Source organism: Triturus cristatus, chromosome 2_1, assembly GCF_964204655.1.
Source record: "Triturus cristatus chromosome 2_1, aTriCri1.1, whole genome shotgun sequence".
NCBI classification, from domain to species: Eukaryota; Metazoa; Chordata; class Amphibia; order Caudata; family Salamandridae; genus Triturus; species Triturus cristatus.
The window spans coordinates 389,557,299-389,573,915 of record NC_140581.1 but is presented as its reverse complement, the minus strand read 5'-3'; the positions used below and the strand labels follow the sequence as shown (position 1 = coordinate 389,573,915).

General features: G+C 45.6%; 1 protein-coding gene across 1 annotated transcript in view; it reads left to right on the top strand.

The window, feature by feature from the left end:
- The window catches only part of SMIM15 (small integral membrane protein 15), a 69,786-nt gene extending 53,447 nt beyond the window's left edge, over positions 1 to 16,339 (top strand). The window contains exon 2 of the mRNA XM_085631502.1: positions 15,539 to 16,339. Within this exon, the coding sequence (XP_085487628.1) occupies positions 15,552 to 15,776 (225 nt within the window). The 5' untranslated portion in view covers positions 15,539 to 15,551 and the 3' untranslated portion in view covers positions 15,777 to 16,339. The remainder of the gene's footprint in view (positions 1 to 15,538) is intronic.
- The last annotated feature ends 278 nt before the right edge of the window (positions 16,340 to 16,617 follow it).

The window sequence follows — 16,617 nt, the reverse complement described above, 5'->3', positions numbered from 1 at the left end:
CTTATCCATTGTTACTAAAACTTCCCACTTGTGACCGAATACAGTCTGATCGTCTATTTTCCTTATTGGTCTCCAGATGTCTGGCGGCAGTATTAGCCCAAAAAACTGATCTATGTCTGTTAAGGTCATGGTGTAGGTGGCAATAACGGTGTCCAGCCCTTCGTAGAATCCAATTGGATTCTTCCGGGGGTCGGGTAAGTCCTTTTTAAAAGCTAAGATGTCAGCTCGAAGACACAGAGTGTACGCCCAATTATATAACGTCCTGCTCTTCGCATCTGGACTATCTAATCCCTCAGCAGTACCCTGTCCTTGAGCAGGGACAAAAACTGTAGCAGCTTCCCTTATCAGTGCCATATGACCTCCCATCGCTCCCTCCACTACTGGTTGTTTTTCCTCTTCCTCCTGGTCTCTCCTCAAACTTTCCATCATTTGTAGTGTAAATGCTAACAAGCTGTGGCTTTCCTCAGCACATCCTCGTCCCTCTGTCAACTTACGATACAATTCTGTAATATGGCCTGCTGGTGTTACTCCGTGGTGTTTCTCATAAACAGAGAGTATTTCATAAGCAAATTGCTGTAGGAAGTAGTCCTTGCAGGGTGGTGCATAGGCTTCATAGATCGCAGGGATCTGGTTTGATGTGGAAAGATCCTTCAGGCAGGTGCGAACAAGATCATTCAGAGCCTGTTTCTCTGTAGGTTTAATGCGAGCAGTGGGGGCTAACTCGGGATCAGATGGAGCAGGAGGGGCAGTGTGATCGGGAGGTGGAGGTTGGGCATTAGGGGGTGGTGCATTCTCACCGGCCGGCTGTGGGATAGGATGGGGAGGGACATGGTACGGTGGTGGCAATGGTTGGAGGAGAAACTCCTCCTCCTTGGGGTCCGTTCGTGACAAGGGAGCGTAACGTATAGAGTATTGACCGGACATATTTCAACTATATTCCCTACCTGCACATGTGATGTTTGAAGCAACCTTTTCACTTCGCAATTCCTCTAATGACTGTTTATCAATTTTCCTAGCCTCTGTCTGCAATCTAGCCTGAGCCCTTCTCATCCTCTTAATTCCGTCCTTTTTCCACTGACCCAAGGCATCAAACATCGCCTGTCGGGATCTCCTCCTATGAAGTTGTGCCTCTACGGCCTCAAGTTTCTGGGGTTCGAAAGAGCCATTCATCAGCCATTGAGTCTCTATATCTTTAGACGTGTATTTATGCCATAATGAGTTATACATTATGGGAGAAATACCATACTTTATGTACATGTCCTTACTAGGGGTACCTTCCGGAGGAGCCTGCTGACTAGCCACCAGCACCCTTGATCGAGATGGGCAACAACAAAACCATCGTGCAAATGTACTAAACACGGGCATGTTTTTCTATGTTATCTTACCAAGCATCTCTACAAGTTTCTAGGCCGGACAAAAAGTCCACATTAACCGTTTCACATTTTGCGAAGAGTGAACAAAAGCCAGATAACCAAACAAACAAAAGGTATCGCCAACCGGCGATCCTACCAGAATCCTTTGTCTCGTTTTCCAAGCGGTCTCTTTACTGCAAAGCTCGTCCAAGTCTATCGGGGGCCCCAGTCAGGACCGGCACCACTTGCAGGGGTCTTCTCAGATGCAGTGAAGGTCGGTGGTGGCTACGAAGACGAGGGTCTCTTTCATGTAGGTATACCCCACCACCGTCCGTTCAAACTTCCTCGTTGGGACCCCTCGACCGGGCAGCCGCGTCACTGAATGGGCCCCACGTTTGGGTGTCAATTGTGGATTTGGGGATCTCCTTGGAAGACCATCCAACGGTGCAGGGTCTACCCTTCGTCCACGGGTCCGGGATACAAACTGAGACCAACACTGGAGCGCTGAGAGAAAGGATATTTATTACAATCTCAAGAGATGGAGAGAGAGAGCATCGGCAACAGACACCCGCAGCTTGTCTGAGGAGGCAATCTGCCAAGCACTTTGGTTCCACGTCTTATATGCCCTTCATCCCCACCCCCTGCGTGTACAGTAAAGAAAGAACACCATGATTATGCAAAGGGAGACGTGCACAGTAAAACAATGAACACCATAATTATACAAGCAGAGGTCAATATGATAAGTTAGCAGATGGTCACTGTTGGGCCCCTGCAGGGCATAGGTGAAACCCATAATTACACAACAAGCAGAGGTCAATCTGATAAGTCCGAAGATGGTAGCTGTCAAGCCCTGCAGGGCGAAGGGCAGGGTGAGGACAGTAAGCGCGGGCGAACAGTCCTGTTCAACTGGGGTTAGCAAAGTGTTCAGTCAGATTGTGGCAAACAAGGGCACGGACAGTCCTGCTCGACTGGTTTAGCATGAGTTCAGGCAGGTGGCGTTAGGTCAGGTGAGAAACAGGGCAGTGCAGAGGTGAGGTCAATCAGATGGGAAGCCACAGAGCATTTGTGACCCCTGTAGAGAGGTCGCAATGGAGGATGAAGCGCAAAATGGCTGAGCTAATGGCAAGACAACAGACCTACTTTCCCACACTTGTCACTCCTTTTTAGTGAATGGGAAACGTATGCGGATTCAAGAATTAAAATAGTTACATTATTAGAGCCATACGTGGACAGAAAAACACTTGTAGAGAAAATACATATCACTGTCATGATTTATTAAAGTGGCACGGGGGAGGAAAAAAGCATCACTGACAATGGAAAGGTGAGCGTTAAGAAGTGACACGGACATTGCCAACAGCGGCAGAAGAAAGAAAATAGAATCTCGAATAACAGTGCAATGGACAGAAGTAATCTAATCACAATGAATCAATCAGTACTTAGTCTATGCTCCAGGCGAAAGAAGATGAAGTAAAATTAGCATGCACTGAGCTTCTAAAAGGCCGCAAATAAGAGTTACAATGAAGCCGATGAATGGTAGGCTATGGGTGGACTCCAAGCCCCTTATAGTAAACAAAATGTCACACAAGCAAGACCTCATCTGCTGGTTTAGGGAGACCTATAAACTGGAATGTAAACAACCGCAATGGAGCGCACACCGCTAGCCCCTCCTCCGGGTCGCCCCAAGGGAAGCTGGTACATGAAGTTCCAGAGTGGTTCACCCCAGTGGGTGCAAGTAAGTACTTGTTTGATCTCTAGACCCGATACATGTCCCGGGTTTTAAAATATCGCCCGAGACATGGCTCGGGTTTCGGGATAACTTCCCTCCTCAGTAGAGAAAATAGTTAGGGGTGGAAGAGAGGGCCACCAAGCAACCGTCAAAGGCCTCAGTGCCCGCACAGGCACGCAGGTGCGTCGTCCAGGAGCTCGTCAGCTCAAAGCTCGAGGGAGCCATTTTTATAAACAACCGCAATGGAGCGCACACCGTTAGCCCCTCCTCCGGGTCGCCCCAAGGGAAGCTGGTACATGAAGTTCCCGAGTGGTTCACCCCAGTGGGTGCAAGTAAGTACTTGTTTGATCTCTAGACCCGATACATGTCCCGGGTTTTAAAATATCGCCCGAGACATGGCTCGGGTTTCGGGATAACTTCCCTCCTCAGTAGAGAAAATAGTTAGGGGTGGAAGAGAGGGCCGCCAAGCAACCGTCAAAGGCCTCAGTGCCCGCACAGGCACGCAGGTGCGTCGTCCAGGAGCTCGTCAGCTCAAAGCTCGAGGGAGCCATTTTTATAAACAACCGCAATGGAGCGCACACCGCTAGCCCCTCCTCCGGGTCGCCCCAAGGGAAGCTGGTACATGAAGTTCCCGAGTGGTTCACCCCAGTGGGTGCAAGTAAGTACTTGTTTGATCTCTAGACCCGATACATGTCCCGGGTTTTAAAATATCGCCCGAGACATGGCTCGGGTTTCGGGATAACTTCCCTCCTCAGTAGAGAAAATAGTTAGGGGTGGAAGAGAGGGCCGCCAAGCAACCGTCAAAGGCCTCAGTGCCCGCACAGGCACGCAGGTGCGTCGTCCAGGAGCTCGTCAGCTCAAAGCTCGAGGGAGCCATTTTTATAAACAACCGCAATGGAGCGCACACCGCTAGCCCCTCCTCCGGGTCGCCCCAAGCGAAGCTGGTACATGAAGTTCCCGAGTGGTTCACCCCAGTGGGTGCAAGTAAGTACTTGTTTGATCTCTAGACCCGATACATGTCCCGGGTTTTAAAATATCGCCCGAGACATGGCTCGGGTTTCGGGATAACTTCCCTCCTCAGTAGAGAAAATAGTTAGGGGTGGAAGAGAGGGCCGCCAAGCAACCGTCAAAGGCCTCAGTGCCCGCACAGGCACGCAGGTGCGTCGTCCAGGAGCTTGTCAGCTCAAAGCTCGAGGGAGCCATTTTTATAAACAACCGCAATGGAGCGCACACAGCTAGCCCCTCCTCCGGGTTGCCCCAAGAGAAGCTGGTACATGAAGTTCCCGAGTGGTTCACCCCAGTGGGTGCAAGTAAGTACTTGTTTGATCTCTAGACCCGATACATGTCCCGGGTTTTAAAATATCGCCCGAGACATGGCTCGGGTTTCGGGATAACTTCCCTCCTCAGTAGAGAAAATAGTTAGGGGTGGAAGAGAGGGCCGCCAAGCAACCGTCAAAGGCCTCAGTGCCCGCACAGGCACGCAGGTGCGTCGTCCAGGAGCTCGTCAGCTCAAAGCTCGAGGGAGCCATTTTTATAAACAACCGCAATGGAGCGCACACCGCTAGCCCCTCCTCCGGGTCGCCCCAAGGGAAGCTGGTACATGAAGTTCCCGAGTGGTTCACCCCAGTGGGTGCAAGTAAGTACTTGTTTGATCTCTAGACTTTTATAAACTGGAATGTAGCCCAAAGCAAATTATTGCATGTATTACACTATTACTTTTTGGTCTTTTCAGGGGAAAAATCAGTGACGTGATTCAACAAGTATTGGCAAAACCAGTAGATCAGCATGTTTAGTTCTAAACCACAACCCATTAGCTATGCCATAACTGATGCCTAAATGTGTGTATTTTTGTGTATAGATATGGAAAGGAAAGGTGCAGGCAGAGGTATGGTTGGGAAGAACTAGCATGGCAAGGTGCATGCTGAGAATGGCATGGACATTAAGAAGCTGAACTGGACATGTATGAGCAGAGACAACAACGAGCTGGGATAGGTGCAGGAAGAGCTGCAGTTAGGGAGAGGTGCAAGGAGAGCCAGTGTATGGAGCAGGATAAGACATGTTAATCTAGGGAGAATGTAGATTCTCCAAGTATGTGAAGAGAGAATCTGGATTTCATTAAAGACACGGAGGCTAGCATTATGCATAAATACTTTTATTACACTACTCCTTGCAGCACTTCAAAGCAATACATCACAAAACCCATAAACTCTAGAACTTAGAACGTCCAACATTATATATTCCAATACACAGCAGCCATCTTCCTCTTTTTTACGCTGCTCCTGAAGCAAAATCCAAAACAGACTCCTGTTGCATATCTCCAATTTTTCCCGATCTACTGAATCTCTGAAACAAATTCACAAATAAATTCATTAAAAACCAATCCCAAATAAACATTCCTTAACAAGATATAATATCTGAAAACAATTTTCAATACTCCCAAACCCTCCTTAAACAGGGAGGGAGGGAGGGATAATGCTAGCCTCCGTGTCTTTAATGAAATCCAGATTCTCTCTTCACATACTTGGAGAATCTACATTTCATGGCAAGACCGGAGGCTAGCATTATGCATGTTCAAAGCTGTGATAAAACCATAGACGAAACATGACCTAGAGGTTTTAAATAAAACTTTGCAAAAACATCCGCACTGGACCAATCTGCAGCACGCAAAATCTCCTCCAAACGTCCACCAGACATAAAAACCTTGCTCGCCATCGCACCCCTCACTGAATGCGCACCAAATTCCTTCAAATCTACACCAGCTTCAGACATACAAAACCTCACCCACCTCGCAATAGAGGCTGAAGTTACTGGTCTAAAAGGACGAACAAAAGAAATCAAAAGCTGATCATCACCATGCCTCCTGAATTCACTCATTCTACCCTCATACTCTTTCAAGCACCTTACCACACATAATTTTGGATGCTCATCAAATCTCGGATAAAAAACTGACCTTGACATACATTTTGTCCTCTTTGTTATGTTAAAAATTACTCCATCTGGCGACAAACATCGTCCACTAATGTCTAAGGCCTTACGTCTGATACTTTTCTAAACGAGATCAGACATAAAAGACTCGCCAACTTGCCAGACAATTGCTTCAAACTCAAACGTATTAGTTGGCCACTCTTCAAATAACTTTAGAATCTTACTAACATCCCATAAACCATTATGCTTAGTGTTGTAGATTACTTGTTAGCTTTTCTCTACTGCACAGCTCTGTTGGTGATGGAATGTTGCATGACATCATGGAATGCCTGGGTGCCTCTCTGGAGAGGAGTTTGGCAGTTGGTGTACTCAGGCTGAGCTGAATGGAGCTTGCTCCTGGTGGGGCTAATCTTGTACTATCTTACCTCCTCCTGTTACCCTGACCACCTGTGATGGAACTAGGCTACCATTAAAGAAGTATCCTACATGAACCAATGGACCCCTGTACTTCTTTATAACATTTTGGCGACGATCTTGAGGACTGACGTGTGCTCTAAGGAGTAAGGACTTCTAGCAACTAAGGAACCTAAAGGAGAGGAACTAAGGACTTTAAGGACTTTCAACACGTCAATTGAAACCCAAAAGTAACGCCCTTGTCAGCCCCACCAGTGTCCTGTACCACCTGGACAGCCTGCAGCCTGGGCGTTTGTATTCACTTCACTCTGGAACCTGCTGTCATCAGTGAACAGTCTCTCTCAACAAGCCTGCTGTGTTTTCTGCCCTTCCCACTAACGTTGTACCTCTTCAGCTGAGAGCGGGGGTGTATTTTAGGGAAGAGAAGGACTTTGGTGATCACCTTCAAAGCGATTCGTTTTCAATCTTGCCCATCTATGCTGGACAGCCTGCAGCCTGGGCAGTCTACTGTCACCCATCTGTCTGCTGTCACCTGCATGACTTCCTAGTCTCTTGCTTCAAGCCTCTCTGCGCGTCAACAGTGAGTCTGTCCCAGTGTCTGGTCTGGAACTTGTATTGTGAACTTTGTGGAGCCAACAACAACGACTAGCACCCTTTCTGTGTGGAGTTCGGGGCAGCGCTTTATTTGGGACAGTCGTAAGGCTTTCAGCAACTAAGGAGCACTTGCTGTGCGAGTTGTGGCACCTTGTGGGACATTGCGCACTTTTTGGTAATCTGATCTTTATTTACCAGGATTCATTTTTTTAAAAAGTGGATCGCTTCGGCAGCGCATCGTTTATTTTCAAAGTTGGTGCTCGCGCTCCTCACCGTTCTCCAGCGTCGCGCGGATCCTCATCGCTCATGGTGACGTCTTCGTTCTTTCACTGCTTCGTGACGCCTGTCTGCAGTAGCGCGCTGTGAGCCACTCGGCTCAACGTGATGCGGCGTGCCGCCATCTTGTGCTTGGTAACAGCACATACTGGGTCTCGTTGTATTCAGTTGTGAAGTCCTCTTTGCCAACCACGTTTTTTGGCTTGAGCGGTTTGAAATACTTTATTCGGAATCGCCATTGACTGCAACGTTTGGACAATGGACAAGGTTACGCTGTGGTGTTGGGTGCAGAGTTTCCAGGACAACCCGCTCGATTTTTCATTTTGACTTCCTTGTGGTCAACGGGCAGGGCGGCACAGAAAGGGGAGGACATTGTGTAATTCACGATGAGGTAATGGAACTTTATGATCAAACGTGTGACTCAGCATGGAGCTTTGAACGTGGGAGCACTTATTTGTAACGGCAGGATTCAGCGAATGTGCACTAGAGGGACTCAGATTCTCTACATTGAAGGTTGGCAGCTGTGGGAGGTCTTGTGTGGAATTCTCGGGTGATAGACCGATCACCGGTGCTTAGTATGTCTTCTTGCCTTCTCTCACAGCATTGCTTGTATTGGCTTGTGAGAGCCATGGGGAACTTAATGTTTCAATTCATTCAACAAGTCTGTTGTTTTGCTTAGCCTTATTATGCTGTTTTCTACTAAAGTGAAGTTGTGTGTCTTTCTCGTTGTATGTTCTTGTCGTGTACCGTGGTGTTTTGTCACTGCTGGCTGGTCAATGTCCTGTACTAGTTCGCTAGACAAGCACTCTGTGGTGTTTCCCACAATACGTAGGGGTGGTGGTGCTGTTTCTGGGTAGTCTGAGTTTTTTTTGAGTGTACCCATTTATTTGGGGAGGTTGTGGGGGTAATTTTTGGCCTCTGATTTAGTTTTCGGTGCTTCTGGGTTAGTACCCTGCGTTCGCTTCCAGGTGTAAACTTGTTAGGGGATGTGGTTTTGGTTGCGTTTGTAGGTAGTCAATGCCTTCAAGTTGTTGTCTTTGTTCTTGTAGTGTACCCATTCCTTTGGGGAGGTTGTGGGGGTAGGCAATGCCTCTGTTTTGTTTTAATGTTTAACTTATTGTGTACTCATTATTTGGGGAGGTTGTGGGGGTAGTTTTCTAGTTTCTAGGTTTTGGAGGTCTCCTCAACTTGATCCCTTTCAAAACTCTACAAATCAACGGCTCCCTACCTATTGAACAACCTCCAACCAAACCATGCCCTGCTGCAACAGCAGATCTATAACAATTAATAGTCCTATAACTCAAACCTTTCTCATACAAATCAGACAAAAAATGTGCCAACTCTATGGCAGATGCCTCCACGGGATCCAAACCCCTGTCCAAGCACCAACAAGACCACTTCTTCCAGGCTGCCAAGTACCTCTTTCTTGTACCGGGTGCCCAAGACTCTCTGAGCAACTCCTGAGCCTGGACCGAAAGTTCCTTGAACTGCTTTCCTCCCCTGAAATCCTCCATACAAGAAGGCTCAAAGCCCCTTCTCGTACTAAAGGATGAAAGACTCCTCCCTCTCCTAGAAGGACGTCTTCTGATTCTGGAATCAATAAAGGCTCCTCCATGGCCAATTCCAACAGACCTGGGAACCAAGCCTGAGATGCCCAAAAAGGCGTCACTAACACCACCTGACACTTCTGACGTCTCACCATCAAATGCACCCTCTGAATTAATGCAAATGGGGGAAACGCATAACCCTGTATCATTCTCCAATCTTGCTGAAATGCATCCACCTCCTCCGCTAAAGGGTCCGGTCTCCAACTGAAATAATGATCCAGCTGATACGTCAACCTCGGCGCAAACAGATCCACTTCTAAAGGGCCCCACATTTGATCTATTCTCCTAAAAATCTGTACATTCAACTTCCAGTCGCTGTAATCCCTCAGATACCTTGAATTCCAATCCGCTACCACATTGCACTGACCTGGAAAGTACTCCGCCTGCAAACCAATTTTCTCTTCCAAACAAAAATTCCATATTTCCTTCGCCAACTGTGACAGACTCTTCGAACTGCTTCCACCCAAACGATTTATGTACCTCACCGCAGACACACTGTCCATCTTCAACAAAACATTGAAACTCCTTAACCTCTTTCCAAAACTCTTCAACCCATAAAGGCCTGCCATCATCTCCAAACAATTTATGTGCACTGTACTCTCCTCCATGGAGCATCTTCCACCTGTCTCCTGACCCTCCAGATATGCTCCCCAACCTTAAAGGCTTGCATCCGTCTCTAACACAAAATCCGGACAAATCCCAAAAATCGCACGACCATTCCATGCTTCCAGATTTTCTAACCACCAAACCAATTCCTCCCGAGCCTCCTCCGAAATTAATATCTGGTCTCCACACCATAAACCTTTCATGAGAGCATCTGCTTTCGATCGTTGCAATGCTCTGTAATGAAGAGGCCCTGGAAAAACAGCCTGAATTGAAGAAGAAAACAAACCAATCACCATTGCCAAAGATCTCAAAACCCCTCTCTCCTTTTTTAACAAACCTTTCACTTCCGACTTTATCTTCTTCACTTTCCTTATTGGTAAACTTAAGGTCTTCTCCACAGTATCCACTTCGAAACCTAAAAACTCAACTCGTTGAGTTGGCTCCATAACAGTCTTCCCCTTGTTCACTATGAATCCCAAACTTACCAAAAGATCCACTGTCAAAACTAACTGGTCTTTCACTAGATCCTGACCCTGAGACATTCTAAGAAAATCGTCTAGATACATTATCAAACGCACTCCTCTCTCCCTGAGAAATTTTGCCACTGGCCTCAGCACCCTGGTGAAACACCATGGAGCCGACGCCAGGCCAAACGGAAGAGAAGTAAATTGGTACAACTGATCCATCCATCTGAATTGCAAATTCTTCTGACTCACTTCCTCTATCGGAATTGTAAAATAAGCGTCTTTCAAATCCAGCTTTACCATCCAGTCTTTCTCCTGTAAAATATCTCTCAACAGATGGACACCTTCCATCTTAAAATGCCTGTAAACCACATAATGGTTTAAACCCCTCAAATGTATAACTGGTCTCCATCCCTTTCCTTTCTTCTCCACCAGAAAAATAGTACTCACAAAACCCTTCTGATCCTCTAAAACCTTTTCTATTGCTCCTTTTTTTAACATTTCTAACACCTCTGATTCTACTACCTTTTGAAATTCTTTTTTGAATACCAACTGAGTTGGCTCTTTCGTCTGAACCGGGAATTCCACTAGTTCCAATGCAAAACCCTTTACAGTATCTAAAACCCATCTGTCTCCTGTTATCATTTGCCAATTTTTCACGAAAAACCTCAATCTTCCCCCTACCCTTTCTAGGGAAGAACCAGTAAAAGTCCCCATACTTACCATTTGAACCTTGAGCAAACTGTGCTCGGCCTCTTGGTTGGCGACCTCTGCCAGCTGCTCTTCCTCTTTGGGGAAAAAATCCCGTTGCAGATTGAAATCCCCTGAATGCGGCTCTTCCGCCTGACTGGTATTGCGCCCTAAATGAAGCTCGGCCAGGGAAACGGGCTCTTGCCCCAGCCCTTTCAAAAACACCTCTCCCAAAGACTCGTCTAAGGGACTATTGTGCTCTATCCAAACTTGTGAAGGTATTAACGTACTTGCCAACCCCCTTCACCATACTTTCTCCAAATAGATAACCTTTTGGATCGTCCGTAGGCTCTTTCTTAGCGAAATCCCCTAGCTTAGGACTAATCCTCATTAAAACTGATTTACGCCTTTCAGACGATATGGCCGCGTTGGCATTACCCAACATACATATTGCCCTCTGCAACCATCCTCTCAATAAGTCAACATCCACATTAACTTTATTCATCTTGGCTTCTTCCGCCATGTCAACCATTCTAGCCACAGGCCCCAAAATATCAAGTAACCTGTCTTGACACTGTTTCAAAGCCTTCTCAAGACCCTTCTGTGGGTCTCGGCCCATTTTAAACAAAAAAATTATTAAGTCTGGATCCAAATCAGGTGTTAAACAACACTTTCCCTCAGTCACTTGGCGAGAACACTCTGCCTTCAGCACCGCCCTTGATTCTTTTTCTAGAGGTCTCCTAAATCAGAATTTTATAAATTCAGCAACGTGTGGCAAAGGCCACCATTCTGCGCTTCTTGGATGCCTTATTAGGTCGGGACAAAACATATCCTCTCCCTGATGATCTTTCACCAAACCTTTCTCTTTCCTCTCTTTCTCTACCTTGTCTCTATCCATGTCCCAACCGTCGTCAAAGAAATCATCCAGGACAAACTCGTCCTCCTCATCCACACTTCCTTTGTCAGAGCTCTCATCAAATGATAAATTAACATCTTTTGTGCCGCTATGGACACCCTCTTTTGTGCCGCGGTGGACACCTTCATCCCTTGTGGCGCTAGGCTCACCATTTCCTCTTTTCAACATCCTTATACCCACTTCTACGTTTTTCACCTTCCTTGCTCTTTTCATTTTTTTTCTATTCTCACCTTCTTCTTCCTCCTCCAAACTCCAAAACTCATCCTCTGAGTTTTCCTCAATTCTCCTCTTTATTTTCATTACGTCTTTTAAAACACCCTTCATTGAGTTTTTAATCTCCTCTTGCACCATCCTCCTCAAATCTGCTTCACTCGACATTGTCTTTTCTACCACCTCTGCTGAATCCATTCTTTTTCTTCCTATTTTAACTTATTTCCTACTCAATCTGTTATTTAATACTCTCCAATAAAACAACTTCCCACCTTTGTAAACGCTACCTAACTCCTCATCAAAAAAAATCAACGTAGTAACTACCGATGCTCGAGCGCTTCCAAATATCCCAGTCAGCGCTCTAGATTTCCTTCAACATGGCCGCCTTGCGTCTCCACGCCCAGGGCATGATAACGGCACGCGGCCTCTCGACTCCTCTTCCCTACCGGAGCTTCATTCTTCCTGCCTCGCGAGCTGCGAACGCCGCGCTCGAGGAACCTTCAATCAAATATAAAAACCGGTAAAACTTACATCTTACCGTATCCACCTTCCTTTTATTTATTTTTTTTGTTCCGCTTCGCAAATTCTTAAATCAATTAAACTTCAACTCCCTCACGATACCTACCTCCGTAAAAAAACAAACCCTTTAATCCATAAATTGGGGTACTAAAAATATCACTCACACACTCTAAATCATTTCACTTTCTAAAACATATCTTAAACAACCATTCCTACCATTAAATCTTCATTTACATCGTACTCTATAAAATATAACTCCCCAACTGTCACTCTGCTCATACACAGTATACTTATCTGCAAGGAGCAGCGAACAAAAGAGGAAGATGGCTGCTGTGTATTGGAATATATAATGTTGGACGTTCTAAGTTCTAGAGTTTATGGGTTTTGTGATGTATTGCTTTGAAGTGCTGCAAGTATTAGTGTAATAGAAGTATTTATGCATAATGCTAGCCTCCGGTCTTGCCATGAAATTGCATTCAGGAAGAGCTGAACGTTGGGAGAGGTACGTTCACAGAGAAGTAGAGGCTGAGAAATGTACAGGGAGGCTGGAGAGCCAAGGACATTCGGAGAATGGAGCATGAAGAGGTGGGGAAAGAGAGGTGCAGGCAGAAAGAGTTAAAGTGAAATGTGCAGCTAGTGAAAGGTACAAGAATGAGTCTGGTGGACTGGGAGAGATAAGTGCAGGCTCTAACAGGTGCTGGTAGGAAGAAGTTGTTCTTGGAGAAGTGTTTGTGAGCCGAGTGAGGTGCATGCACACTGAGGTGTGAGCTGAGAGGCCCGTCAGGCTGTGGTGTGGAAGAGGGGTGCTGGCTAGTAAAAGAATGGACTCTGAGGTGTAGGCAGAGAAAGGTGGAGCCTGGGAGAGATACGGACATGCGAGGTGGTTTCAGGTAGGGTCAGGGAAAAAAGGACAAAGAAAATTGTGCAAATGTTGCCTTATTCATAAAAGAAACCGCAGTAATTAATCCCTTAAACGCTTCATTGTTGTCTAAAGTTATTATACGCCACATATGCAAGACACTGTTTCAATGAATGCAATCTGTTTTAAAAAAGGTTGCACATATATTTGTATTTTAACTAATGTACAATCTTGAAGAACACTTGGACAAATTACCGGCTTTTAATCCTTTGTCGGAAAATCTATGTCCAGACCAGATATTTATGTTGGGGCTGGATGGTCTCACACCCCCCCCTCACCTTAGAGCAGCAGCCGTAAATAATGCAACCACTGGGAACCATCCTAAGGTGTGGGAGGTTATGGAAGGGGCGCCAGGGAGTAGATCATTGGAAGACGTTGAGGTCGTCACTGTAGGTTCTCTGCCGGTGGCTTTCTTCAAGACACCAATTAGAATCTCCCTACTTGTAAGGTGCGTTGGGTTAACCTGCGACTGAGCAATTTCATTCAGGAATATGCTGCATTTTGAACGAGGTATGTGTTGAGGATCACGGAGGATAAGCTAGACAAGATTAGATTGAAACGTTCACCACATCAGTCACAGACACTCTTCCTGAATGCTTTAGAGTGGTTTATGTCGATTTGGAAGTTCTAAATAGACTTGTATTTGCCCAATCCGCCTCTTCATATGCTTGCTCTCAAAGTCTCTCATTCACAGTCTCTTCTTAGTGAGAAAGGTGGAAGTACAGCTCCCCTACAGCAAAGAGCTACTCTGGATACAGATTTCATAGTGTCAATGAAAAGAGTTTTCTCCCTCTCTAGCAACAGTAGTGTTAGAAATTGAATGTTCCCTGTTGTAATACTCTAAAAAGGGTCAAGGGAAGCAGTCTTCTCTCTCCCCAACAGTAATAATCCGAGGTCTTTAATGTTCTTTAAGATTGCCAAGAGTGTTCATTTGTATTCCTGGCTTTACTAATCCAGTCTCTGTTCAGGCTCGCTTTAAAAGGTATGATCTTCCTTACCCAATATGTTCCACAGTGTCTTTGAACTAGAGCCCCTATGGTGCGATCTCCTTTGCAGAGATCCTGGCTTTATTGCAAAGAGCGAGACCACTCCAACTCGCTGCTCTTTGCTCACCAATAACCGTGTTAACTAGCGGTTCCTGTATATACAGCGACTGCCTCCATACCGGGACGAGATCTTGAGAGATTCGAAATGGCTACCTGGGAGCCATCACACATCAGGGCACACCTTAACTAGGCCCTTAGCACCTGATCCAAAGTGATTCAGGCCACATCCAAGAACCCTGTGGACATCTCCTGGGGGGAGGGGGGTTGGGTTCACAATCACTACCAGACCCTGGTTTAGCCTGTGTTAAAATCAGGACTCCTGACAGTCTATGTGCCTGCGCGTCTTGTTACAAAAACACACATTGTAACTGACGTTAGTTATGTTTTATGAGTAAAAATTGCACAAAAATACGTCTAGTACTTTTTCAGAAAACTTGTGTGCAGAACTCTTGTTACAAAAGCGTGCTGTATGAATGCAGATGTTTACTTTGTCCATTTCTGCCTTTGCTACTATATTGTGACTTTCTTGATATTGTAAGAATATCCTGAATTAGATTCCTACAGCTTCTACTGGGCACGGCTGTAGAAAAGATAAGCTACGCTTGCCTGTATCGCTGTACTGTTTAAAACACAATGACCTCGTTTAAAAAAAGAACAATGAATATGACTTAAAGACAGCCTAAGAATAGCACGGTCTGTGTATGGCCTGGGCCTGTGTAGTACCACTGTGTATTTAAGCTGTAAATACAACAGGACATTATTATCCCGCCAAAGAAACGCAAATCAAAGCGTAGGTGAGATGAGTGATTAGCCCTGTGCAGTGGCTCTCACTTAAAAGCTACAGGTCACGTGCAATCTGACCAAAGATTGCTGTTTGCTCCACCACCAAACCCTAATTGGAACAGAAACAGGGCATTGAAACCATCCTCCGAATGCCTTGGCCTTGACAGATAGCTCATCCAAGCAATTGCAAAGCATTGAAAGCGTGCAAGTGAGTGGTAGAAGGGTGGGAGAACCAAAGTCCACACTGCACTACTTGTATTATGCAGCCGGACCTGTTTTTGCTCTAGTAAGAAGTGAAGACTCCGCTTGATGACCGAGAGACTTCGGTGTCAGAGCAGGCAACCAAATTGGGTTGACTAGGAGGGCTGGTCGGCTCCTTAAATGCCATTTTACCTGTTTAACATGGTTTCGCCTTCTGTTGACCACATTTGTACTTCAGCTGTGTGCTTCCTGTGTGACGATTACTTGACACTTTCCTTTTACTTTTGCAGGACCCCTGGAGACATGATTGATATCAAAGCCTGGGCTGACTACGTTGTGGAATGGGCCGCGAAAGATCCATATGGCTTTCTTACCACCGTCATCCTGGCCCTTACCCCCCTATTCCTGGCAAGTGCTGTGCTATCCTGGAAGTTAGCAAAAATGATAGAAGCTAAGGAAAAAGACCAAAAAAAGAAACAAAAACGCCAGGAAAACATTGCTAAAGCCAAACGGACAAAGAAGGATTAAGCATCATAAGCAATGCTTTCATCTGTATATAACAGATTTTCAGATGGGGGTCGATGTGGTTTTATATTCTTTTTAGAGATTGGACATCCTTTCTGCGAGACTTGTTTTGAAATTCCTGGTTAGTGCTTTGAGCTTGGACTGCCATTAAAGAACCCACTCTTTTCTGACCAAACACTGTAAAATGTTTAAATACTTTGTCAACAGTTTAATTGGCCGCGTTCTGTATGTATTTATACAGTGTCTGCAAAGAATGGGGTGACCTGTTAACTGTGACCGTCGCAGCAAATTGGTCTCCTGGGCACAAACACAAGTGAAAAGTATGATTCATTATACTAACAGCGATTGTTTTGTAACGTGTGTTGCATTTTACCAAATATCAAGGGACTGATATAATGCTCAGCTTCATTTCTATTCAGAAATAATCCTGAAAGCCATAGATGTACAGCGAAGTAAACCATGATTGAAATGCCTTGTCTCCTTTTTATTTGGTCTTTGGATGGCCTTCTGTATAAGGAATAAAAAGGGGAGGCATCGCTTCTCGTCAGTTTTGTCTGCTATAAAAATGTCATCTTTTTCTCTTCATTTCTCGTTCCTCTTACTCGGGCAGTGGAGTGGTCTCCAGAGTGCATTTCAGATTGGTGAATCTAACCCACCAAACCTATTTCCTTGAAATTTCTAAGGTAAATACCATTCCTCAAGTTTTCAAATCAAGCTTCGTAATTACTCTTTCTCTTCAAATTGTATTCACCAATTAGATTTTTTCCTGTGGATCACAGTTCTGTTGTCGATTACACCCGAGATCGATCTGGGCCTGAGGGTCCAGATAGAAGTGCTCCGACTC